This window comes from Ambystoma mexicanum, chromosome 13 (genome assembly GCF_040938575.1).
Source record: "Ambystoma mexicanum isolate Mex_15411 chromosome 13, UKY_AmexF1_1, whole genome shotgun sequence".
Taxonomy (NCBI): domain Eukaryota; kingdom Metazoa; phylum Chordata; class Amphibia; order Caudata; family Ambystomatidae; genus Ambystoma; species Ambystoma mexicanum.
Genome location: NC_090938.1, coordinates 844,744,214 through 844,768,731, shown reverse-complemented (window position 1 = coordinate 844,768,731; position 24,518 = coordinate 844,744,214). Strand labels below are relative to the sequence as shown.

General features: G+C 50.0%; 1 protein-coding gene across 4 annotated transcripts in view; it reads left to right on the top strand.

Moving 5' to 3' along the window:
- Nucleotides 1-24,518, top strand: part of LOC138522104 (uncharacterized) — a 103,746-nt gene that overhangs the window by 34,404 nt on the left and 44,824 nt on the right. For 2 of the 4 annotated variants that reach the window (XM_069635367.1, XM_069635366.1), the window contains exon 2: nt 17,280-17,748. The exons of the other annotated variants lie outside the window; for them this stretch is intronic. In XM_069635367.1, the coding sequence (XP_069491468.1) occupies nt 17,673-17,748 (76 nt within the window). In that variant the 5' untranslated portion in view covers nt 17,280-17,672. The remainder of the gene's footprint in view (nt 1-17,279; nt 17,749-24,518) is intronic. 4 annotated transcript variants of the gene reach the window in all.

Sequence of the window (24,518 nt, the reverse complement as noted above, 5' to 3'; positions counted from 1 at the left end):
GTATTGGTAAGTAGTTTAAACCCGATGAACTAGGTCATCGTTTAATGCCAGGAGAAAAGTTCCTCGCAAATCCTCCTTATTCTATTTCTGAGTATGGGTAGGATGTGATGGAGTTGTGGGTCATATTGTGCTATATATTCAATAAACGTGTTATGATACACGCATGGGGGTCTTGGTCTGGAGTGGGTGGGTCTTCGCAGGGTGTGAATGTATTGGTGGGAGAGTGCTTCAGGGTGTTCAATGGGAGGCAACATCTAAATCACTAAATTTCCAATCTATTTTCAACATTTTAGTCCCATACATTTGTCAAACGCAGAACCCTGCATGCGCAAGACAAAAAGAAGATAACATGCAAAGACAGGGTGACACAGTGTAGTCCTAATGGGTGGGTGTGTGCTACATAGCCCTATCTATGTCATAGCGTTCTTTAATTTGTACAACCAGCATTTGGATAAACTTCCACATATTTTGGTGATACCAGAAAATTTATTATAGTTCAGTTACGTTTGTGTGTGGACGTCAGATATCTGTGAGCGCCTGACCATTGAGTGGCCTGTGCGTTCTTGTTCATTCGTGTCCTTAGATGTGTCTAATTTGTGGGATACTGAAAATGGGGCCCTTCTGTTATTTGATGTATCCGTTGCTGGAGCATCGGCCCTGTCGATGCTGAGGTGGTGCGAAGTCGATGCTTTGTAGGGCTTGATGTCGTGGAGATGCAACCAGACAGTTTTATTTTCCAGCTTCACCGCCCTGTCTGCGATGCTCTCCACTACGTGGGGGCCAGTGAAACGGGGGGGCATTCCACCTGCGTGTGCAATTGCGTAGGAGTACCCTGTCTCCTACTTTGATCACTGAGTCTTTTGCTTGTCCTTTAATGTCGATGGCTTCTTGTTGATCGTTCTCTGACCTACCCTGTGTTCGTTCGATCTGCTGAGAGATAAATGAGGCACTACTAACCAGTGAAGTGACATATTGATGCATTTCTTTCCCCAATACTTCTGCTACCCCCTCACAATCATACATGGCCCTTGTGGGCGGAGACAGTGGAAGGTGCATTTGTCGGCCAGTCACCACCTTGTGGGGTGTGAGGTGGTGGTCCGACCCAGGTTTATTCGGCAGTTCAAACAGGGCCAAGGGGAGGCAGTACAGCCAATTCTTTTTAGTTGACTGTTGGGTTTTAGCGATTCTTTCATTTAGAGGGCCATTGAGGCATTCACAGACGCCGCTGGCCTGTGGGTGATATGCACACACAAACTTGTGCTTTATCCCCAGCAACGTGGTGATGTGTTGGAACAGTTTGTTGGCTAAGTGCGGGCCATTGTCTGACCTTAGGACTTCACAGACGCCCTACCTTGGAAAGACTTCTCTAACTAAGAATTTTCCCACCCTTAGTGCATCAGCATGGGAGCATGGGCCAGCTCCTATCCACCTTAAAAAGGGACAAACTACCACAATCATGTAACGGTATCCTTGGCATACGTTTATCATGTCAACATAGTCGATATGGAGGTGCAGAAAGGGACCCTCCAGTCGTGGTATTATACTTTTGATCACCTTAAGTGTATGTCTTGCTGTAAATTGCTGGCAGGTGAGGCAATTACTAATAACATTTAATTCTGGACAAAACCAAGATTCTCCTATTCGTGCCGCTATCACTTCCTTTCCAGTATGTGCAGGGTGGTGTAATTATGTTAATGCTGTTTGTAATCATGCGAGAGGCATCACAACCTTTCCTGTGTTTTGTCACCACAGGGCATCTGTGGGGGACATTGAGCACCCTCTTTTTACCGAGAGTTCTTTTTCTGTCATTGATGCAGCTGCCTGTATTTTCATTATTTGTGTTTCTGGTAAATAGCTGTAACCTTCCTTCATTGGCATCTGCCGCGCCCCTCCCCTCTTGTTTTTCTTGGAGGTCTCACAACTCCCCAAAATATGATGCACGTTTTGCATATAAATCAGCTGCTTCATTTCCTTTTGATATTGGGTCTACCCCCATTAGTGTGTGCTTGGCACTTCACTAATGCAAGTTGTATTGGGTATGTCACAACCTCAATTAGTTCCCCTAGGAGGAGTGCGTGCTGTACTGGTGTACCATCTGCCTGTCTGAACCCTCTCCCTAACCACCTTGCTAGACCAGAATGCACTGTTGATGTTATGTAGGCACTATCTGAATAGATAGTGACCTGTTTTCCTTCACTCTCTCTAAGGGCCAATATCAGGGCTACTAATTCAGCTGCTTGTGCTGAATAATGCGGTGGCAACCAAACCCACCTTATAGTCTCGCTTGTCCAATCTTCTCTTAATCTTACCACTGCTGCCACCTTCTCCTCACCCCATCACCTTGGTCAATTGTTGAGGACCCATCAATGTATAATACATCTCCCCCCCCCTCAAGTGCATCTTCCTCTACTTTACGTATTTCTGAGAATAGTTCAATGTTTTTGGTACAATCATGGACATATTCTCCCACCCCCACTTCTTCTGCTAGGAATTGTGCTTGGTTAACATTTTTGCACCTTACAATTTTCAGTTCTGGTCGGGAAAGTATTATTTCATAGCCTGTTGCTCTTTGGGTGGTCAGAGTGCTCTTTGGTTTGTGTAAAATTGCAAGAAGGTCATGCGCCACGTAAAGTGTTGTGGAACATCCCATTGTTATTGAGGATGCTTTTTCTACAGCAAAGGCTGCAGCGGCCAAGTGTTGTTCACAAGGGAAATGTCCTGTCATTACTGGGTCTAACTGGCTGCTGTAATATGCGATTGGCTTGTGGCCCATGCTTGTTTTTTGTGTTAATACCGTTTTCATTACCACCCCATCAGAGTGTGAAAATATGAAGAACTCTTTTTTTATAATCAGGACTGGTGCTGTTGATCTCGCCTCTTTTAATTCATTAAATGCATCTGTCATTTCCCGTGTCCAGTTCAGTGTTTTATGTCCCCTTTGTGTGTCCCTTAGGGCTATAAGTAAGGGACATGTGTATGTGATGTAATCAAACACCCATGCCCTGCAGTAGTTGCATAGGATGAGGAACTGTTGTAATTCTCGTACTGTCTGTGGTGTATCCTTTTTCTGCTAGTACTGTAAGCATTTTGTTGGAGTCCTTCCTGCATTCATCTTCTGTTGTGCTGCAGATGAGAATGGCATCCAAATATTGAAAAATTGTACTCTGTCTCTATATTCCCTACGTCCATTTGTATCACTCTGTTGAAAATTGATGGTGACTCGCAGTATCCTTTCCTTGAGGTAGTCTTGTGTGCTTCCACTTTGTGCTGCGATGCATGAAACTCATTAGGTCTTGGGAATCTGGGTGTAGTGGTATAGAGAAAAAGGCATTTTTTGGGTCAATCACAGTGAACCGTGTAGCCTCTGCTGGGATGCTGCAAAGTATTGTAGATGGGTTAGCTGCTATGGGATATTCTGCTACGACAATGTTGTTTAGGGGTCTTATATCTTGTATGAAATGCCATGAGCCTCCATTTGCCTTGCGGACGGGGTACACAGTAGTGTTGCAAGGTGATTCTGATGGTACCAGAATACCTTGTTCAATGAGGGTGCTTATTGTCTCATAAATGCCCTCATCTGCTTCTTTTGATAGTGGGTATTGTCTAACTCTGGGCAGGATTGCTCCTTTTTTCAGTTTTATTTTTACTCCCCCTATGCTTTTGATGCATTCCATGTCGTAGGGGCTTGTTGTCCATAAGGAGGATGGTACCTTTGCTAAGTCCTCCTCGCAGAATGAGGGTGGCACTGGGAGTGGTGTTTCTAGTGCCATTGCCATTTTCTGGGCCACTTCTCTATGTGTTAGCCGTATCCTGCTATACCTGGTAGCCATGCCATTGCATTGCCATGTCCGTCCCATATTGGAAAACCTCCGGGTCTACTGGCTCGCCCCTCTGCACACTCTTGCCACAATATGCCTGGAGTAGCTGTCTTGTTGTGAGCATGTCTATGCCTGGCGTGGAGCACACTATGCCTTTGTCTGTGAAGGAGATGGTCATGTTAAGTCTGCTCATTATGTCACGTCCCAAATATTTACTGGTGCATGTTTAGAATATAGTAAGGTTAGTGACAGGTCATGATCCCCAATAGATAGGGAGATGTTATCAGTGAATGGAACCACTTCTCGAGCCCCAGAAAATTCTTGATTGTTCATGGTATCGCCTGACAATGTGTAGTTCCCTTCCCGTACGCATGACCTTGTGGCCCCCGTATCAACCAAAAAGGAAAACATCTTGTCACATATTGCCACCTTTATGCGTGGTTCCTCCGCAGGGTTAGGTGTTACTGATAGGATGGGACACAATAAGGTAGTCTGTGGGCTGTCCTATTGTGGGTATAGTGATTGCCCGTTGCCGGTATAAGGGTTATGTCCCATTATAGTCACCCCGCCCATACGTCTTACCGGCACTACAGCCGTTGTGTCCATTGGCTGTTGAATGTCATCCTGTAATTGTGTCAACTGTTGTACTGTCTGGATGTGTTGTTGTTGTTGGGGTAGCAGTGTCCCTTGTACTTGTTGGTATTGTGGTTGTTGCTGGAGCATGCTTTGCTGTTGCACCATGGGTCGTGGTCCTGCCTGTTGATAATACCCATTCTGACCCCCTTGGTTGCTTTGTGGCCCTTGCTCGCCCCACCCTTGCTGCCCTGTACCTGCACGTGCAGGAGATGTGACCTATTAATCCACATGTCCAAAATTGGGGTGGTTCTCATGCTTGCCATGGGAATTCTCCTCCCTCTCCTTAGCCTTGCCATCCCTGTTGAGGGTAACCCCGGGACCCTCCTCCTGGGTAGTGTGCTGGTGGCCCAAATCCCTGCCCCCTGTTTCCCCCTCCTCGTCCCCTAAAGTTCTGTTGGTACCTGCTCACACCCATATATCCCCCTCCCATCTGTGGTTGGTACTGCAGTGCTATGTTGTATTGTGGCAACTGCTGTGGCAATTGCTGTTGTGGTTGCGGTAATTGTTGTTGTATTGGTGTTTGCGGTAGTTGTTGTATCTGTGGTTGCGGTAGTAGTTGGGGGTTGGGACACAGCTGTTTGAGTTGGCGTTGCTGAGCTTGTTATTAGTGCTCCTTCTAGGGCGAATTTTGACAAATTGTTTTTGCACTAATATTGCCTCATCCGCCTTTCTATCCTCCGCCTTCTGTTTCAACTTTTCCTGCCATAATCTTCAATGGTGTACTATTGTTAGTTGTATCTCTGACAAAGCTTTGGCCTCAATTCCCACTCATTTCTTGAGTTTTCTTTGCACGGATTCAGGAAACCCTTGGATCAAGATGTGATAGAAGATAGCTAGTGTTTTGTCCCACGGCTCCTGAGTTTCAAGGCGCCAAAGCTTTTTAATCTCTTGGATGTAGCTGACTGGATCTTCGTCGTCACGCATCTTGCGTGACGTAATTGCCCCTATGTCTGATGTGTCTGGGTATTGTATCCTTAGGGCCTGCCACACTGCGTGCCTGCAGTTCTCAAATGGGGATCCGTCATGTGTAGTGTTCTGTGTTGTTACTCCTGGGAATCCCACCCTTTTCCAAATGTTATCTGCTGCGTCACCCAGTATGGACACTAATGGCCCCTTCATGTCCCCCACTGCCAGTCTGTGTCCTGCTGTCTGTTTTTCCATTTCATATATCCATTTCCCTGCCCCTCGGCTCAGTGATGGTAACCTATTCTTAACATTCTCTCTGTTTGCATGTTTCCATGGTATGTATTGTGGTCTGCTCCCCCCCCCTCTCAAGTAGTGGCATCTGTGAATATTCAGCCCTTTCCTCAGGTGTTTGTCTGTACTGTCGTATCTGTACTGGGCCTCTCTCATCTTCGACATCTACTTCGAAGTCTGCGACATCTATATTGGGTGTTGTGCGTGATGCCCTGATGTCTGAGTAATTTCTGGTGTGTTTTGTGTGCAGTGCTTCCCGGGGCCCTGTGTGCCCGCCTTGTTGACACGAGTGCCCCCTGTCATGGGTAATTGCTGTCTTATCTCTTCTGCGCCCTGGGAGATCTCGAAGCCCATGCATGTAGGGTGTTTGTGGTGCAGCTGTTGCTGTTGCGTCCTCTGTAATTGCGTCAGTGTGTCGTCCCCTGTTTTTTTCATCTTGAGTCCTACACTCCCATGACATACCTGTGCCTGTTCGTGTAATATACAATTTGCTTAGCACTTCCTTATCTATACCATTGCTATCTTCGTCTTCCTCAGTGCAAACTCCATCTGAGAACGTTAGTTTGCGTTGTATTGGGTATCACACTGTTACACTTTCAAGATCAATGTTTGTAAAGTTTGCTGCTTCCAAATCTTCTTTCCCCTTTGCGCTCTGCTGTACGGACCCTGCCTGAGGCACTCCAGTTGTCCCCACGCTGCTCCTTGTGGGTCACGTTGGTGTTCGTCTAGGCTGGTGCTCATCCCCTTCTTCTTTCCCCGCCCGGACCTTTCTATTTCTTCCATTACTTCTTTGTGTATCCTCCGTAGCGTTGCCTCGTCCTCTTCTCTCTTACTTCGTGCTTCCTCTGTCATCGCTAACCTTAACTCCTTCAGCCTGCTTTCCTCGCATTTCCGGGTGCTGTCCAACAATATCTTCCGTCTCCAAAATGCCATTTCTCGTTCAGCCTCAACCCTTTCTTTTTCCAATGTTCTACGCCCCTTTGCTTCCGTACTTACCTTACTCGAATCTCTCGTTGCTATCTTCTCTATCGCCTCCCGTTCCCTCCTTTCTTTGTCCACCTTTTCTCGCCTTTCTAATGCTAGCTGCTCTTCCTGTTCCTTATGCTCTAAATGGCTCACCAGTGCGTTCCTTTTCTCTTTGAGCTCCGCTATCCTTTCTTCCAGTTTTGCCTCCCACTCTCGTAATAGTTATTTTCCTGTGTCGTTTGTTTGCCCGTCTGTACATCCTTTCCCCAATTCTAATTCCTTTATTGCTCCTGTTGCCCCTTCTGGTTCTCCTGTGGTGGTCCCTTGTAACTTCAATAGTACTTGTGCTGCTATCCACTCATCTGGCCCTACCCCTGCGAACTCGCTCTTCGCCTGCCTCAGCCTTTCCTCTTCAACGTCTAGGTTACCTACCTCTGTCTGTGTGGCATGCGCCGTCGGGGCGTACGGGGGTGGTTTGTATGTGGGGTTTGAGTAGCCTTCGGCTGCAGTTAATTCTTGGGGTTCCGTAGATTCTTTTAATTCCCTAATTGGGTATAATCCCTGTTCCTCCTCCTCATCTGCAGCGATGCTGGGAGGTGCAGGAGGTGGGGCGCATGCGCCCCCCTCCCTCCTCTTTTGCCTCCTGTAAGTTCAACCTTCCATGGTAATGTCTCTGGAACATTCTCCACAATTCGAATATTTCCAGGGGCTTGCTAGTTTCTTCCCATTGTAAGTGTTGTGTACGTAGGTAAGTAGTGACTGTAAAGTGTCCCTTGAGAAACTGCCGTTAGGTTGCCATGGTATCGATGCTTTCCCTTCCGTTCCCTTGGTCCATTCTACACTGTACTTTACTATTTTATCTCGATAGTTAGGCAATGTTTTGCAAAGGTGTTGTATTGGGGTCAATACCATCTCGGGCACCCCGTATGATGCTCCTACCCCACCCTCGTGGTACATCATTGTCTTTCACTCATGTTCAAATTGAAGGTTTCGATACTCCGCTGTCAGAACAAGGGCGGACATTTTTTTTCGTTATGCAGTTCAACATTCACCTAGTGCTGCATGTTAATTTTAACAGCCACACGTTTCGTGAGGCGTACTCTCGTACCGTCCTGCTTCTTAAGGAGCTGTCACTAACCAACACGCTCCCCCCAAAGTCTATGGCCCCCTGCAACCGTATACCTTATGCAATATAACCACTTTCATGGGCGTTGTCGCCTCCCGGCAAGCCCCTTCAATGTGTCCGGCCCCCTGCGACCGTACACCAGTACGGCGTGCTCTCGTACCGCCCCGCCTTTACTGGGCTGCTGATGCTCGGCCCGCCCCTCTGATACGTGCCGGAGCTGTCTGCGCTGCTGGCAGTCCACCTGTTTTGTAATTTGAGTGCTGAGTCACGAGTTCTGCACCTGTTAATCACACATTGTCCTATGCAAAGGCCTATGGGTGACGTCACCAAGCTAAATCTGCATGCTAACATTTCATACACATACCCCCGCCCTTTTAATTTCACACCCAAAAATCCCCACAGCTGTCTTACCACCTCCTCCGGAGTGGAGGATACATCATCAACCACCTCTTCTCCTTTTTATAGGTGTACTGAACACGTTGCGTCGCCTGACATGCAATACGCTTCCTATACCGGAAACTTAACCAGTCACCTATCTTCTGCAATCTTAAGATAAACTTATATGGGAATTCGACATCTATCGACCAAGCTAAAACGCTCAATTAATAGGAAAACCACATATATTCATCGAACTACGTCGATTTATAGGAAAGCCATAGTCTCCCCCTACACATGTGTTCACTGTCCAGACCTGTCGGCATAACAACCTTTCAGTTTCCGAGGGATCCACTGTCCGGCCCCCAATACGCTAATCTGCACAACAAGGGTCTACCTCAGCTCCGATCCCTGTACTTATGCACATGCCCATCGCTACCTTGGTTCTCAACGCTATGATATTGTGATACCACCCTCCACCCTACATACACATCCTCTCCCACCCACACAATATGTTGTTGTACGTTGTGCGGACCACACTTACATTTAGGTGCATGTCAGCAGGCACCGCTCGGCTGCTGGCTCCCCTCCCACTGGGCTCATCTCGCCTCTTCTGGACCGCGTGCAGACACTCGCCAACCGCGGGCGGGATAGATTTTGAAGTCGGCTCCCGACGGCCAATCTCCGGTTGCGCTGTCCGGTGGTGTCTCAGTTACGCGAGGGTCCTGCAGTCCTCCAAGGTTCGACAGCAGAGGGGGCCGCACCTTGCCGGGTTGCCATCGCAAGCGATCTTGCCGGGATCTCAGGAGAGCATCTCAGCAGTGCCTCCAACTTGTTAGGGGAGATTCTGGGGCCGGCAGAGCCGCACCTAGGGTCCGCGGACCTCCAGCTCACGGAGGGCCCTAACTCCCTCCAATGTCCCAAAGAAGTCGAGGTCCACACAAGCAGCAAAGGTTAACTGCCATTTTTTTGTATCAAACGAGCAGGGACAACATACAGGCATCAGGTTTCATCCGAGCATGTCTCTCTAATTTTAGGCTCGCAGGCCTTTTTTGTACACTTGTGACATCACACTTGTTGTCACTTACCAAAATCCTTCCCCGAACCTAACGTCACCCTGGGTTAGCTCCCAGAGTGGTAGTTCCAGTATAGAGACATATGCGTTGCTGTGTTATTGGTGGGCACGCTGTCAGGTGGCACACTTGGGTCATCCCTATAAATTGCTACCTAACAATTGTTACACTAGAACCCCTGACGATTGGCTGGAGATTCCAGCCGCCAGCTTCCATCCCCCGATGTGCTGATTGGTCAGGCCGCAGGCCCCCAAGCCTGGGACTAACATTGTTTCCATCCCGCAAGACACCTGCTCTTGTACACTATGTATCAACAAGATATAACTATGTGACAGTGTGTAACAATGAAGTCTTTACTACTGCCATGAGAGAAGTCCAGTCCCATCGCATATTGTAGGTGGATTGTTGCAATTATGTGGCAAGGTTCAGTCTCAGACGTGGGATGGCTGCAGCTTCTCTGCTCCCTGGTCTTGGCATCATGTCAGGTCGGCCGAATCACGCGTGAGGAGACCGCTAGGGAAGTCCAATTACTTTGATTTGTATTTTAGCTTGAGGTGTCCTGACCTGTAGCTGGGCTTGTCGTGGCACTGTGGGTGGGGAATGTCACTTGCTACATTATGGCATTGGTGGTAGTAGTCCTTGCCAGGGCGATTCTGCTCGCTCAGCAGCTTGCAGCGTCGAGATCCCTGCAAAAGGAGTTTAGTGTGCTGGATTGATCCGAGGCCTACCTAAATTCTGGTTATTCTTCCAATATGATTATTCAAGGGTTAAGCGTATGCAATGGGTGATCAGGTCCCTCGAGTGCTCCTGTCCATCCATAGAGAAATAGCGAGTAGCATCTGCAAGCATATACACAAGCTCTTCTGGCATCTTGCATTACTGCGGTGCGATAGCGGCCTATGTGAAAAATAATAAACATGCAGACAGAATGTCTGTCACTGTCCTCTAGCTCATAGAACTGCATGCAGATGTTCTTTGTGTAGGTTGGTGAGTGAATGTCCCGATCGCGCCTATTGCACGTGTGCTTCCTGTCTAATGCGGCTATGTCGTCATGAAGACTCGAACGACCTGCAACATGGTTTGCGGGGACATCAATCGAGTTGGTCCATATAGTCGTCTCCAGCTCGGTCTTGGTTCCCGTTGGTTGTGTTGGCTAGGGCTTTTGCCATTGTGGGGTTGATCGGGCTTATGGCTGGAGTTCTGTCGTGATGAGTTGGGAGTGGTGGGACTGGGTGCAACCTCTGATAGGCTATAGTTGTTCAGTCGGGGGTGCTTCTTCCGGTTGGGACCCCCATCAGGAGGGAAGGGACACTCAGATTTTCCCTCTTCAGGTCCCTGAGAAGCAGCTCAGGCTGTCAGATCAGGGGAGACCCCCCTCCCTCCCGTAATCGGGGCACGCCCCCAGCAGGTCCCTGAGAAGCAGCTCAGCCAAGAGATCCGGGAGGACCCCCGCTCCCATAATTGTGGCATGCAACCGTCAGGTCCCTGAGCGGCAGCTCAGGCCAAGAGATCAGGGGAACCCCCCCCTCCCATAACAAAGGCACTGTCTCTGGAAAATCCCGGAGAAGCAGCTCAGGTCATCAGCTATGGGGAGACCCCCCCTCCCTCCCTCCAGTAATCGGGGCACGCCCCCAGCAGGTCCCTGAGAAGCAGCTCAGGCTAAGAGATCAGGGGAACCCCCCCCTCCTATAACAAAGGCACCGTCTCTGGCAAATCCCGGAGAAGCAGCTCAGGTCATTAGATCAGTGGAGACCCCCTCCCCTCCTGTAATCAGGAAACACCCCCGGCAGGTCCCTGAGAAGCAGCTCAGGTCATCAGATATGGAGAGACCCCCCCTCCCCTCCTGTAATCAGGGCACGCTCCCGACAGGTCCCTGAGAAGCAGCATAGGCCATCAGATCAGGTGAGACTCGCCATCCCCCTGTTAGGGCTGAATTTCTATACTCTGGCCTGGGGGACAGATGTATAGAAGGCCAAACTATATTGTGACAGGACCAACTCTGGGAAGCTGTAGCCAAACCAGTTTAGGTAGCAGTGACAGGTGGTCTAGGCTAAGTTCTTCAGAGGTTGTTAGCTTATAAGGGGTCCACAATGAGGTAACACAATGGCAATCACAGATTACACTTAGACAGGATGTATAAAAACACAGTTAATTATTTATGGCCAAAACACACTTTAGAAAAAATGACTACTAGCAGGTAGACTTTTCACACAACACTATCAAACTAAATACATATATACATTCACTTTGTTGTAGGGCATAATACACATCAGAAACTCCTGCAAAGGAAAGGTTAGACCACTATTATGCACTTATGGTCCACAGAGATGATCCCTGACTGAAATTGTTCAGCCCTAAATTGCCTGGGGCCTTTCGCCCAATAGTTCAGGTTACAGTTCCACAGAAGTTAGGAGGCACGAGAAACTGCAGGTAGGGTCTCTGGGGTCCAGTGAAGGGTTCTTCGTGTTAGGGTTCAAGATAGACTAATGCCCAAAAGTAGCCCCAACAGTCAGAAGTCTTGCGCAAACAAGCAATGGCAAAGCCAAAAGTGTTAAAAATAAGCAATATTATAAGCCCATTGACTTATAATTGGAGTATAGGGGTAGGTTAGAAACTCTAACTTACCCCCCCCCCCCCATACTCTGATTCTTCCCCAGACTTGGCAGAACAAAGGAAGAGTGTCCGAGGTTGCTTTTCCCGCTGAAAGTTGCAGTCCTCGATTCACAGGAATTGCGGGTTCGAGCTGATTTCCGGTTGGTGTCTTTTAACATTGCAAGGACTCTCGTTCGAAGAATGCAGCAAAACTCGATGCAGGACCCTTCTCAGGACCGGACTCGGGTCAGGTAATCTATTTCGTACGGTGGTCACCGCAGCAGGCTGACGCAAAAGGACTCAGCAGCCGAGTTCGGACTTTCCCCTCTTCTCTCGGGTCCCCTCGATGCTAGGACGCCAAAATTTCGCAGGAGGTAGTCTTAGGGGCAGCTGAGGAACCCCCAAGTTTCAGGCCAAAACTCGGTACGGTGACCTTGGCAGCACCGTAGCCCAAAAACGAAGCTAGTCAGCCACAGGACGGTTCCCGGGCACTTTCGAAGGCTCTCTTTGGCAGGGCACCGAGCAGATGTTGGGAATGGATGGACCCTCCACTCCAAGGGTCGCAGCACCTTCGCAGGACTACTAAAGATCACAAGCAAGACATGGCTCCTCCAGGACAACAGCAGAAGTTGTTTTCCAGGCCTTTTTCAGTCAGGTCTCAGGTTTCTTTGCGGGTCTCACAGCTGGATAGGATACTTGGCTCCTTCAGGTTTCTCCAGGATCTCTGAAGAATGGGTGCAGGGGTCCTCTTCTTATCCTAAAAGCAAGGTAAGACCTTCTGCCCTCACTAGCCAATAGCAGGACTAGCCCACAGACACACCCCTGCAGCGGTCCAATCAGGACCACTGGTGGGAACATTCATGCATTCCACTCAGACACACTGAAACCAGTTTGTGGATTGGGGTCGGGTCAGACAGACCCAGTCCACATCCTGCCAGCAACACACACAGCCCTCCAGTAGCCTGCCAAAAGCTCCTGCTTTCCCGGGCACTGGAAGTCCTTATAAGGATTGTCCTGGCCTCTCTGGCCAGGAAGAAGGCTAAAGAACAAGATGGCAAAAGAACAGGCGAAAATCTCGTGGCACGGCCATGTTTGACCAGTAGCCACAGTTTGTAGCCAAATGTGATGAATGTGATGAAGCTAAAATGAAAATCCCCAAAAAGTGGGGAAAAGTCACTGCTGCCCCAGCTTATCCTTTTAGCACACCTAGAGTAACCAACTAAAACACAATAAAGTAAAAAAAAAAGTAACCAAAAATCCTCTGAGTGTTAGTCGAGGGCAAAACAAAAATGCACCCCATTGTACTGCAGTGTAAGCTGCTGTGCACAATGATAAAAAGTTACCACAAGTGATACAAAAGTAGCAACATAGTAACACGACTAGGGGAAACAATGTTTCCCAGTACTGACAGCCTGAAGGACATATCAGTTTCCCCATAACATATGAGCAAAGGCCAGTGCAGTGAAGCTTAAGGCTTCACTGCACTGCAAAAAGTACAGGTCAGATTCAAAAATAAAAGCAAAAAGTTTGGGGGTTCCATAAAGATGGAAGGAAAGGTGCAGTAAAGAGAAATCTTTCCTTACACCCCCCGCCCCCTCCCATAACTAAGGCACCTCTCTGGCAGACCCCTGAGATGCAGGTCAGGCCATCAAATCTGAGGAAACCCCCCCCTCCCTCCCGTAATCGGGGCACATCCCTGAGAGGCCCCTGAGAAGCAGCTCAGGCCATCGGATCAGGTGAGAACCCCCTCCTCCCCTCCCTGTCAGATCTGGGGAGACCCTCCCACAATCAACCTTGCATTCAGAAAGGCGCTCAAAACCTGGCCTTTCCCTTCCTCTTCTTGAATCCCTCTTCCACACTATGCTTTGGTTGCTCATCGCACACAAGTACTGGCCCATACGGTTCCATGTGTTAAAATCGTGGCAAAAATTGCTGTTTACACAAACAATCGTGGCAAAAAGGCAGTGGTTTTGCGCAATCCATGGGGACAATCCTGCAACCCCCGGACCCATTATACCATTTAAGGGGAGCAGGGGACACCCCTGCAACCCCTGCTCCCCTTAAATGGTATAATGGGGTACACCTTTACCCGGTCAAATCATGGCATTTTTTCCACGATTTTTTTGTGCAGACGACTTTTTTGCTGCGATCTTATTACTGCATACCGCCCAGACCCAACGAAACGCGTCTACTTTCAAACTACGCGGTTGCCGGCTGCGTTCGCAGCAGCACACAATGACAAACTGGCCCCTTCCACCCGCACAGACGATCCTACATCATTCCCTCCCAAACCCTCCCCTGCCTGGACCACAAACTCTATAACTGGTGCAAACTGGTTGCCAAAAAACACCTGAAAATCTGATTGTACCTTGATCGTTGCTAGGTGTCTGGACAAAACGCTCGATTAGACAGACCACTATTGGTAGCAACTGTAGCATACTCAGCTTGAATTAGGGACAGGCCATGTCACGCACTCAGTTGGACCACCCTACCTAATTATCAAGGGGCTTACCCAAGCACTCGGAACGCTCAACTAATAGGTTTCACTGGAGGTAGAGAGGAAATGTGCCAGTTCAACTTGGGCTATAGGACACGGTATGCACTTAAATGGCTTTTGGGGGTAGGAATGGCGATGCACTAAGACGCCCCAGGGGGCAAAGCAAACATGGCGCACTTAGATGGCTCTTTCTTTGGGAATGGGAAACAATACCATTAATTGGTCTTAGGCCATAGGTGGCAATGTCTAATTTATTTGCCTATTGCACTCCAAGAATGCCACCAGACAGGTCCTTCCCAATGGTAGTATGCTAACCCCACCACAAGATGCACTCAAATGACCAACCTATCGCTTTGGGAGATCTAGGAAAGCGATATCGAAGATAAACTCCATCCCAGTTCAAGATCAGTATAAATCGCACCACGTCTGTGGACACATGCCGCAGGCACGGCTTCCCATCCATGCACTCTAGCATGCAGCTATGGATATGTCAAATTCGGTCTAGCTGCACGCATAGCCGTCCATACTGAAACCCCTGACGTGCCTCAACACCTCTGCCACTAGTATACAGCAATAACCTACGACAAATTCAGTCTAGCTGGGTACACATAGTCTCCTGCTCTTGCACTCTCTCTTAACCACCGACAACACCCACCCACGTGCCCGACCTCTGGGTTGCTTACTGAAGCCTAGCCAGCCCTCTTAAGTCTTAATCCCAGCAGAATGCACACGCTCATCTTATAGCAAACTCTTAGAATGTTCCCATACCTGGACTTCGGTCACCGAGGGGGTTCCAACCACAAAGCACATTGAGGCCATACAAATAGGGAAATGGCGCTATGTAAATCACAAACTACAAACATCACTTAACAAAAACTAAGACACAAACTACACACACGCCCACACCGACCACTAGATAACTACCATCCAAAGACCACAAACCCGCACAAGGTGGCCGGTTTCTCTGAACTGAAGCTACTAACAGCACATCAAAGCTCGTGCACTTTTCCTTCTATATCCCATTAACAAGCCCCCCTGCAGCCCTCTTTCCGTATTAGAATCGTCAGAGCGCCAAGAGACCACGCAAGTTAACCTACAAATTCTATCCCATACTTCCTTCGGAGGTCCCCTTATCAAGGCCCTTTCCCAGAAAGCCATACACTTGGCTTTGTCCTCCAATCCACTAATCAAGGTTGCCTCGTGTAGCTTGGGTATCGGAACCTTTCTGCTCCGGTCAGAATTATACACCCCCGTCTCCATTGGCGCAAGCTCTCACTATTGTTTCTTTAGGACTAGGGTATTGAAAACCCCCAACTGCTGCTACCCCCTGACAAGAGTTGCCCCACCTTTTCAAGACCTGGATCAGACCCACTCCGGGTCATTACAGCACCCCATTTCCCCGAACCAAAGGATGGCGCCATACTGAACTCCCAGAGGAGGGCCACGTGGAAAGGTAGTCATTAGAATTGTTATCCTCCCATAACTTCCACATTCCCCCTAATTCTTTGGGGTACATACCTACTCGGGGACCAAAGGAGTTCTCCCACTTTTCTCAGTGTGTTGTGCAATCTTCCAGACATGGCTGATGCACCCTAAAGTCATCCCTCATGTGTTCCAAGAAAACCTTTAACAGGGCAAGTTTAAAACACTAAAACAAGGGTATCCAGAACACTTTCCTCCCGACCCTTGCCCCCTGCCCCCCACCCCCACCAAAGCAATTTTCATATCTCAGGATTATTCACTTTAATAAAAGTTCTCTGGCCCTATGGTTTGGGGGCCTCGTAGAAAGAAAGAGGGGTCTTGGTCATCGTCCCTGCGGTCATCAACCCACGCAGTGACAACGTAAGGTTTGCTCAGCTCCATCGTTCAAAGTATCCAATGAGTCCAGTTCCCTGGCTATCCTTATTCCTAAATATTATAGATTGGTGCTCTCAGTGCATCCCATGGGTCTCCATAAATCATGCATGATACGGCCTAATAAATAACATATTATTATGCTTCTGGTCTAATAAATAGTATATTTTTATGCTTCTGGTCTAATAAATAACATATTTTTATGCTTCTGTTCTAATAAATAGTATATTGTTATGCTTCTGTGTTGAATTCTATTTCTTGGCGTTTCCAAGTGTTAACTGTACTTGGACTCCATCCCGATCTCCTAGGTCTGCCTTACTGCTCAGCCTGCGCTACTTCGGGAGAGTTGAGACCAAGTGTGTAAAGCTCTTGCTCATGACTTAGGCTTGCCTCTTAGAACCCTCCCACATGGCTGGTTCTCAAAAATCCCTCCTAACAATTCAACATTTCTAAGTACTCTGTTATCACCTTCTCATAACGCGCTGTAATTTGTACTTACATGAAGGCTGTAAACTACATAAGAAATACCCTTTTGAATGCTGAAACCCATGTGCAAGGTAGGATTTGCACACTGACTTTAAGCATAGACTTCTGAAAAAGACTTGAGGTCAACCAAAGTCTTTCTACTATGTCTATATTCAGTATAATTCATTGCATTTTCGTGCATGGGCGAATGCTGGCATGTTCGGGTGTCTTATAGGTAATGTTTGGGCAAAGCTATCGTAAGCGTTTTCTTACAGTGGCAGTGCTGGCATTATTTTGTTCTGTGTGTACTACATATCTACAAAACATGCATACTAAGAGCCGGGCATCTTTGTTTCTCTGCATGTGTGCTGCATGCGTGCTGCATGTTTATTTCTGTGCAGAGTTTCCCCGTTCTATTTGCCTTTGGAAACTGTGATGGGAAACATTGTCCCCCTCCCCCACATCAATGACAAGTGCTCATATTTAAGCAATAAAAGGAAACTATTTATAAAATAAATGTTCGTCTACTAGTGGCTTTGCAGCTTTGATTCAATGTGTTGCATTAAATGGAGTAATTATGTGCCTTTTCGTCGTTTCAGTAGATTCTCAGTTTTTCTATGCATAATGTTTTCCCCCACAGACATTTAAAAAACACATTTGTGGATTCTTTTTGTCTGCAGATTTGTACTGCCTCCATTGGTGACCTGTGCTGCATAGAGCCTGGCTGTGCTGCTGCTATCCTGCCACTGTTGGCTGCTGCTGCTATCCTGCCACTGTTGGCTGCTGCTGCTATCCTGCCACTGTTGGCTGCTGCTGCTATCCTGCCACGGTTGGCTGCTGCTATCCTGCCACTGTTGGGTGCTGCTATCCTGCTACTGTTGGCTGCTGCTGCTATCCTGCCACTGTTGGCTGCTGCTGCTATCCTGCCACTGTTGGCTGCTGCTGCTATCCTGCCACGGTTGGCTGCTGCTACCCTGCTACGATTGGCTGCTGCTTCCTGGTGGCAGCACTCCAAGCACAGCCATTGGCCGCTAATCGGACGCACCAGACGAAGACACCAATCCCCTTACAGCATGAGGGCTGCGCTGTGCATAACTCTGTGCATAACTGTGATGTCCCAAATAACCTACACTGCGGATGTGCACACAGGTATCCCATGTTCAAACATTATAAATGATTTTGAATCACAGGTTGAAAAAAATGAAGCCCCATGATTTGGTTCCAGGTGCTGGCTTCCCTGCAGTGATCTTAGTAAAACTCTTATGCAGCGCAAAACACCCAGCCCTTTTCAGAATGTGGTGTTTGCAATACAAAAAAGTGGTAAATGTGGTTTAGTGATCTAAAAAATGGGGAATTGGGAATTACCAGGCCTCTCAGGCCCTCACTAATCCTTGGCAGGGGGTGGGGCATTATCACAAAACTGTGACTTCTTCTTCCAAAGTGACCTTGTTAAAATATATCGGCCCAGAGCACGAGCCCTGGGAGGGTCCCACATTACTAAACTGGGCGGCACACCACACTCCTCCTTTTCCATAATGAACCAACAAATGGCACGCCTCACTGACATCAAATGAACTTACATTCACAAACATTAATGCTTGGGATCACAAGTGCAGACAATAACCACATACATTGAAACTCAGGTTGTGAAGTATGTTAGCGCCAGAGCACATTCCTCTCCTGTACAGGTGTGGCGCGAGAGCACATCCCTCTCCTCGAGAGCACATCCCTCTCCTGTGTGCTTTAAGTGGGGTAAGAAATTGAGGGGGGGCCCTCGTTTGGGGGCGTGGCATCCGCTGTGGGCGTGGCCTAAAAGTGTACAAGTCATAGTAGGGTGCACAAACAAATATATAGATGTAGAGCATTTATATATTTGTATGCGTACTAGTATGGTAAGCCTTTTAGAAACATAGCAATGTTACATATTTCTAAGGTGGCTTGAAAGTGTACAAACCATAGTAAGTTATGCGTACCTTACTATGGTTTGTGTACTTTTGAAGCCACCTTTTATAAACATAGACATTTGTAACATATTTCTACCTTTATAAAAGATGGCTTGAAACGTAAATAGTTCCAGGCATCTTTTATAAAGCTTTGCCGACGGAGAAAGGCACCCGGGCTCTGTGATCTCTGCTCAGAGCACATAGATCACTGAGCCGAGGCGTCTTTCACCCTCTGTGAACCTGAGGGCTCCGTGATCTAATCTGCATATTAGATCATGGAGCCCGCGGGGGTCAGTGACCTGGGGAGGGGAAACAAAGGAACTGTAACTTCCCTGATGACTCCTCAGATGGGGGTCATCAGGGAAGTTACAGTGACTGACAGAAGTGCCAGCCAGCCTCAGTGACGCTGTGCCTGGCTGGCACTTCTGTCCTCTTGCAGAACGTTACACTGGCGGGCGCATCTCCCGTCGCGGCTGCGGCCGTGGCGGGATGATACGTCCTGCCATGGCGTGGTGTGACTGGGGGGCCCCGGCAGGGCCCCGGCTCAGCCCCACCTTTTGGAGACTGGCGGGGCCCGGCCCCGGCAGGCCCCGGCCCACAGAGCCAGAGCACATCCCTCTCCTTGAGGGCACATCCCTCTCCTGTACAGGTGTGGCGCGAGAGCACATCCCTCTCCTTGAGGGCACATCCCTCTCCTGTACAGGTGTGGCGCGAGAGCACATCCCTCTCCTGTACAGGTGTGGTGCGAGAGCACATCCCTCTCCTTGAGGGCACATCCCTCTCCTGTACAGGTGTAGCACGAGAGCACATCCCTCTCCTGTACAGGTGTAGCGCCATAGCACATCCCTCTCCTGTACAGGTGTAGCGCCCTAGCACATCCCTCTCCTGTACAGCTGGAGCGCCATAGCACATCCCTCTCCTGTGCAGGTGTAGCGCCAGAGCACATCCCTCTCCTGTACAGGTGTAGCACCAGAGCACATCCCTCTGCTGTACAGGTGTAGCGCCAGAGCACATCCCTCTCCTGTACAGGTGTAGCGCCAGAGCACATCCCTCGCCTGTACAGGTGTGGCGCGAGAGCACATCCCTCTCCTTGAGGGCACATCCCTCTCCTGTACAGGTGTGGCGCGAGAGCACATTCCTCTCCTGTACAGGTGTGGCGCGAGAGCACATCCCTCTCCTCAAGAGCACATCCCTCTCCTGTATAGGTGTAGAGCCAGAGCACATCCCTCTCCTTGAGGGCACATCCCTCTCCTGTACAGGTGTGGCGCGAGAGCACATCCCTCTCCTGTACAGGTGTGGTGCGAGAGCACATCCCTCTCCTTGAGGGCACATCCCTCTCCTGTACAGGTGTAGCACGAGAGCACATCCCTCTCCTGTACAGGTGTAGCGCCATAGCACATCCCTCTCCTGTACAGGTGTAGCGCCATAACACATCCCTCTCCTGTACAGGTGTAGCGCCATAGCACATCCCTCTCTTGTACAGGTGTAGCGTCTGAGCACATCCCTCGCCTGTACAGGTGTAGCGCGAGAGCACATCCCTCGCCTGTACAGGTGTAGCGCCATGGCACATTCCTTTGCTGTACAGATGTAGTACCAGAGCACATCCTCCCCTGTACAGGTGTAGCGTCAGAGCACATCCCTCTCCTGTACAGGTGTAGCGCCATAGCACATCCCTCTCCTGTACAGGTGTAGCGCTATAGCACATCCCTCTCCTGTACAGGTGTAGCACCAGAGCACCTCCCTCTCCAGTACAGGTGTAGCACTATAGCACATCCCTCTCCTGTACAGGTGCAGCGCCAGAGCACATCCCTCTCCTGTACAGGTGTAGCACCATGGCACATTCCTCTCATGCACAGGTGTAGCGCCATAGCACATCCCTCTCCTGTACATGTGTAGCACCAGAGCACATCCCTCTCTGTACAAGTGTAGCACCAGAGCACATCCCTCTCCTGTACAGGTGTAGCAGCATGGCACATCCCTTTCCTGTACAGATGTAGCATCAGAGCACATCCCTCTCCTGTACAGGTGTAGCGCCATGGCACATCCCTCTCCTGTACAGGTGTAGCGCCATAGCACATCCCTCTCCTGTACAGGTGTAGCGCCATAGCACATCCCTCTCCTGTACAGGTGTAGCGCCATAGCACATCCCTCTCTTGTACAGGTGTAGCGTCAGAGCACATCCCTCTCCTGTACAGGTGTAGCGCGAGAGCACATCCCTCGCCTGTACAGATGTAGTACCAGAGCACATCCCTCTCCTGTACAGGTGTAGCGTCAGAGCACATCACTCTCCTGTACAGGTGTAGCGCCAGAGCACATCCCTCTCCTGTACAGGTGTAGAACTATAGAACATCCCTCTCCTGTACAGGTGCAGCGCCAGAGCACATCCCTCTCCTGTACAGGTGTAGAACTATAGAACATCCCTCTCCTGTACAGGTGCAGCGCCAGAGCACATTCCTCTCCTGTACAGGTGTAGCACCATGGCACATTCCTCTCATGCACAGGTGTAGCGCCATAGCACATCCCTCTCCTGTACAGGTGTAGCACCAGAGCACATCCCTCTCCTGTACAGGTGTGGCACCAGAGCACATCCCTCTCCTGTACAGGTGTGGCACCATGGCACATTCCTTTCCTGTACAGATGTAGTACCAGAGCACATCCCTCTCCTGTACAGGTGTAGCGTCAGAGCACATCACTCTCCTGTACAGGTGTAGCGTCAGAGCACATCCCTCTCCTGTACAGGTGTAGAGTCAGAGCACATCACTCTCCTGTACAGGTGTAGCGCCATAGCACATCCCTCTCCTGTACAGGTGTAGCGCCAGAGCACATCCCTCTCCTGTACAGGTGTAGCACATCCCTCTCCTGTACAGGTGTAGCACCAGAGCACATCCCTATCCTGTACAGGTGTAGCACCAGAGCACATCCATCTCCTGTACAGGTGTAGCACCATGGCATATTCCTCTCATGCACAGGTGTAGCGCCATAGCACACCCCTCTCCTGTACAGGTGTAGCACCAGAGCACATCCCTCTCCTGAACAGGTGCAGCGCCATAGTACATCCCTCTCCTGCACAGGTGTAAAGCCATAGCACATCCCTCTCCTGTACAGGTGTAGCATCAGAGCACATACCTCTCCTGTACAGGTGTAGCATCAGAGCACATCCCTCTCCTGTACAGGTGTAGCATCAGAGCACATCCCTCTCCTGTACAGGTGTAGCGCCATATAACATCCCTCTCCTGTACAGGTGTAGAGCCAGAGCCCATCCCTCTCCTGTACAGGTGTAGAGCCAGAGCCCATCCCTCTCCTGTACAGGTGTAGAACCAGAGCCCATCCCTCTCCAGTACAGGTGTAGCGCCAGAGCCCATCCCTCTCCTGTACAGGTGCAGCGCCAGAGCCCATCCCTCTCCTGTACAGGTGTAGAGCAAGAGAACATCCCTCTCCTGTACAGGTGTAGAGCCAGAGAACATCCCTCTCCTGTACAGGTGTAGATCCAGAGCACATCCCTCTCCTGCAGAGGTGTAGCGCCATAGCACATCCCTCTCCTGCAGAGGTGTAGCGCCATAGCACCTCCCTCTCCTGCAGAGGTGTAGCGCCATAGCACACCCCACTCATGTACAGGTGTAGCGTCAGAGCACACCCCTCTCCTGTACAGGTGTAGCGTCAGAGCACACCCCTCTCCTGTACAGGTGTAGAGCCATAGCACATCCCTCTCCTGTACAGGTGTAGCGCCATAGCACATCCCTCTCCTGTACAGGTGTAGCACCAGAGCACATCCCTCTCCAGTACAGGTGTAGCACTATAGCACATCCCTCTCCTGTACAGGTGCAGCGCCAGAGCACATCCCTCTCCTGTACAGGTGCAGCGCCAGAGCACATCCCTCTCCTGTACAGGTGTAGCACCATGGCACATTCCTCTCATGCACAGGTGTAGCGCCATAGCACATCCCTCTCCTGTACATGTGTAGCACCAGAGCACATCCCTCTCTGTACAGGTGTAGCACCAGAGCACATCCCTCTCCTGTACAGGTGTAGCAGCATGGCACATTCCTTTCCTGTACAGATGTAGTACCAGAGCACATCCCTCTCCTGTACAGGTGTAGCATCAGAGCACATCCCTCTCCTGTACAGGTGTAGCGCCAGAGCACATCCCTCTCCTGTACAGGTGTAGTGCCATATAACATCCCTCTCCTGTACAGGTGTAGAGCCAGAGCCCATCCCTCTCCTGTACAGGTGTAGAGCCAGAGCCCATCCCTCTCCTGTACAGGTGTAGAACCAGAGCCCATCCCTCTCCAGTACAGGTGTAGCGCCAGAGCCCATCCCTCTCCTGTACAGGTGCAGCGCCAGAGCACATCCCTCTCCTGTACAGGTGTAGCATCAGAGCACATCCCTCTCCTGTACAGGTGTAGCATCAGAGCACATCCCTCTCCTGTACAGGTGTAGCGCCATATAACATCCCTCTCCTGTACAGGTGTAGAGCCAGAGCCCATCCCTCTCCTGTACAGGTGTAGAGCCAGAGCCCATCCCTCTCCTGTACAGGTGTAGCGCCAGAGCCCATCCCTCTCCAGTACAGGTGTAGCGCCAGAGCCCATCCCTCTCCTGTACAGGTGCAGCGCCAGAGCACATCCCTCTCCTGTACAGGTGTAGAGCCAGAGAACATCCCTCTCCTGTACAGGTGTAGAGCCAGAGAACATCCCTCTCCTGTACAGGTGTAGATCCAGAGCACATCCCTCTCCTGCAGAGGTGTAGCGCCATAGCACATCCCTCTCCTGCAGAGGTGTAGCGCCATAGCACACCCCACTCATGTACAGGTGTAGCGTCAGAGCACACCCCTCTCCTGTACAGGTGTAGCGTCAGAGCACACCCCTCTCCTGTACAGGTGTAGAGCCATAGAACATCCCTCTCCTGTACAGGTGTAGCGCCATAGCACATCCCTCTCCAGTACAGGTGTAGCACTATAGCACATCCCTCTCCTGTACAGGTGCAGCGCCAGAGCACATCCCTCTCCTGTACAGGTGTAGCACCATGGCACATTCCTCTCATGCACAGGTGTAGCGCCATAGCACATCCCTCTCCTGTACATGTGTAGCACCAGAGCACATCCCTCTCTGTACAGGTGTAGCACCAGAGCACATCCCTCTCCTGTACAGGTGTAGCAGCATGGCACATTCCTTTCCTGTACAGATGTAGTACCAGAGCACATCCCTCTCCTGTACAGGTGTAGCATCAGAGCACATCCCTCTCCTGTACAGGTGTAGCGCCATGGCACATCCCTCTCCTGTACAGGTGTAGCGCCATGGCACATCCCTCTCCTCTACAGGTGTAGAGCCAGAGCCCATCCCTCTCCAGTACAGGTGTAGTGCCAGAGCCCTTCCCTCTCCTGTACAGGTGCAGCGCCAGAGCACATCCCTCTCATGTACAGGTGCAGCGCCAGAGCACATCCCTCTCCTGTACAGGTGTAGAGCCATAGCACATTCCTCTCCTGTACAGGTGCAGCGCCATAGCACATCCCTCTCCTGTACAGGTGTAGCGCCATAGCACATCCCTCTCCTGTACAGGTGTAGCGCCATAGCACATCCCTCTCCTGTACAGGTGTAGCGCCATGGCACATCCCTCTCTTGTACAGGTGTAGCGTCAGAGCACATCACTCTCCTGTACAGGTGTAGCGCCAGAGCACATCCCTCTCCTGTACAGGTGTAGAACTATAGAACATCCCTCTCCTGTACAGGTGCAGCGCCAGGGCACATTCCTCTCCTGTACAAGTGTAGCACCATGGCACATTCCTCTCATGCACAGGTGTAGCGCCATAGCACATCCCTCTCCTGTACAGGTGTAGCACCAGAGCACATCCCTCTCCTGTACAGGTGTGGCACCAGAGCACATCCCTCTCCTGTACAGGTGTGGCACCATGGCACATTCCTTTGCTGTACAGATGTAGTACCAGAGCACATCCCTCTCCTGTACAGGTGTAGCGTCAGAGCAC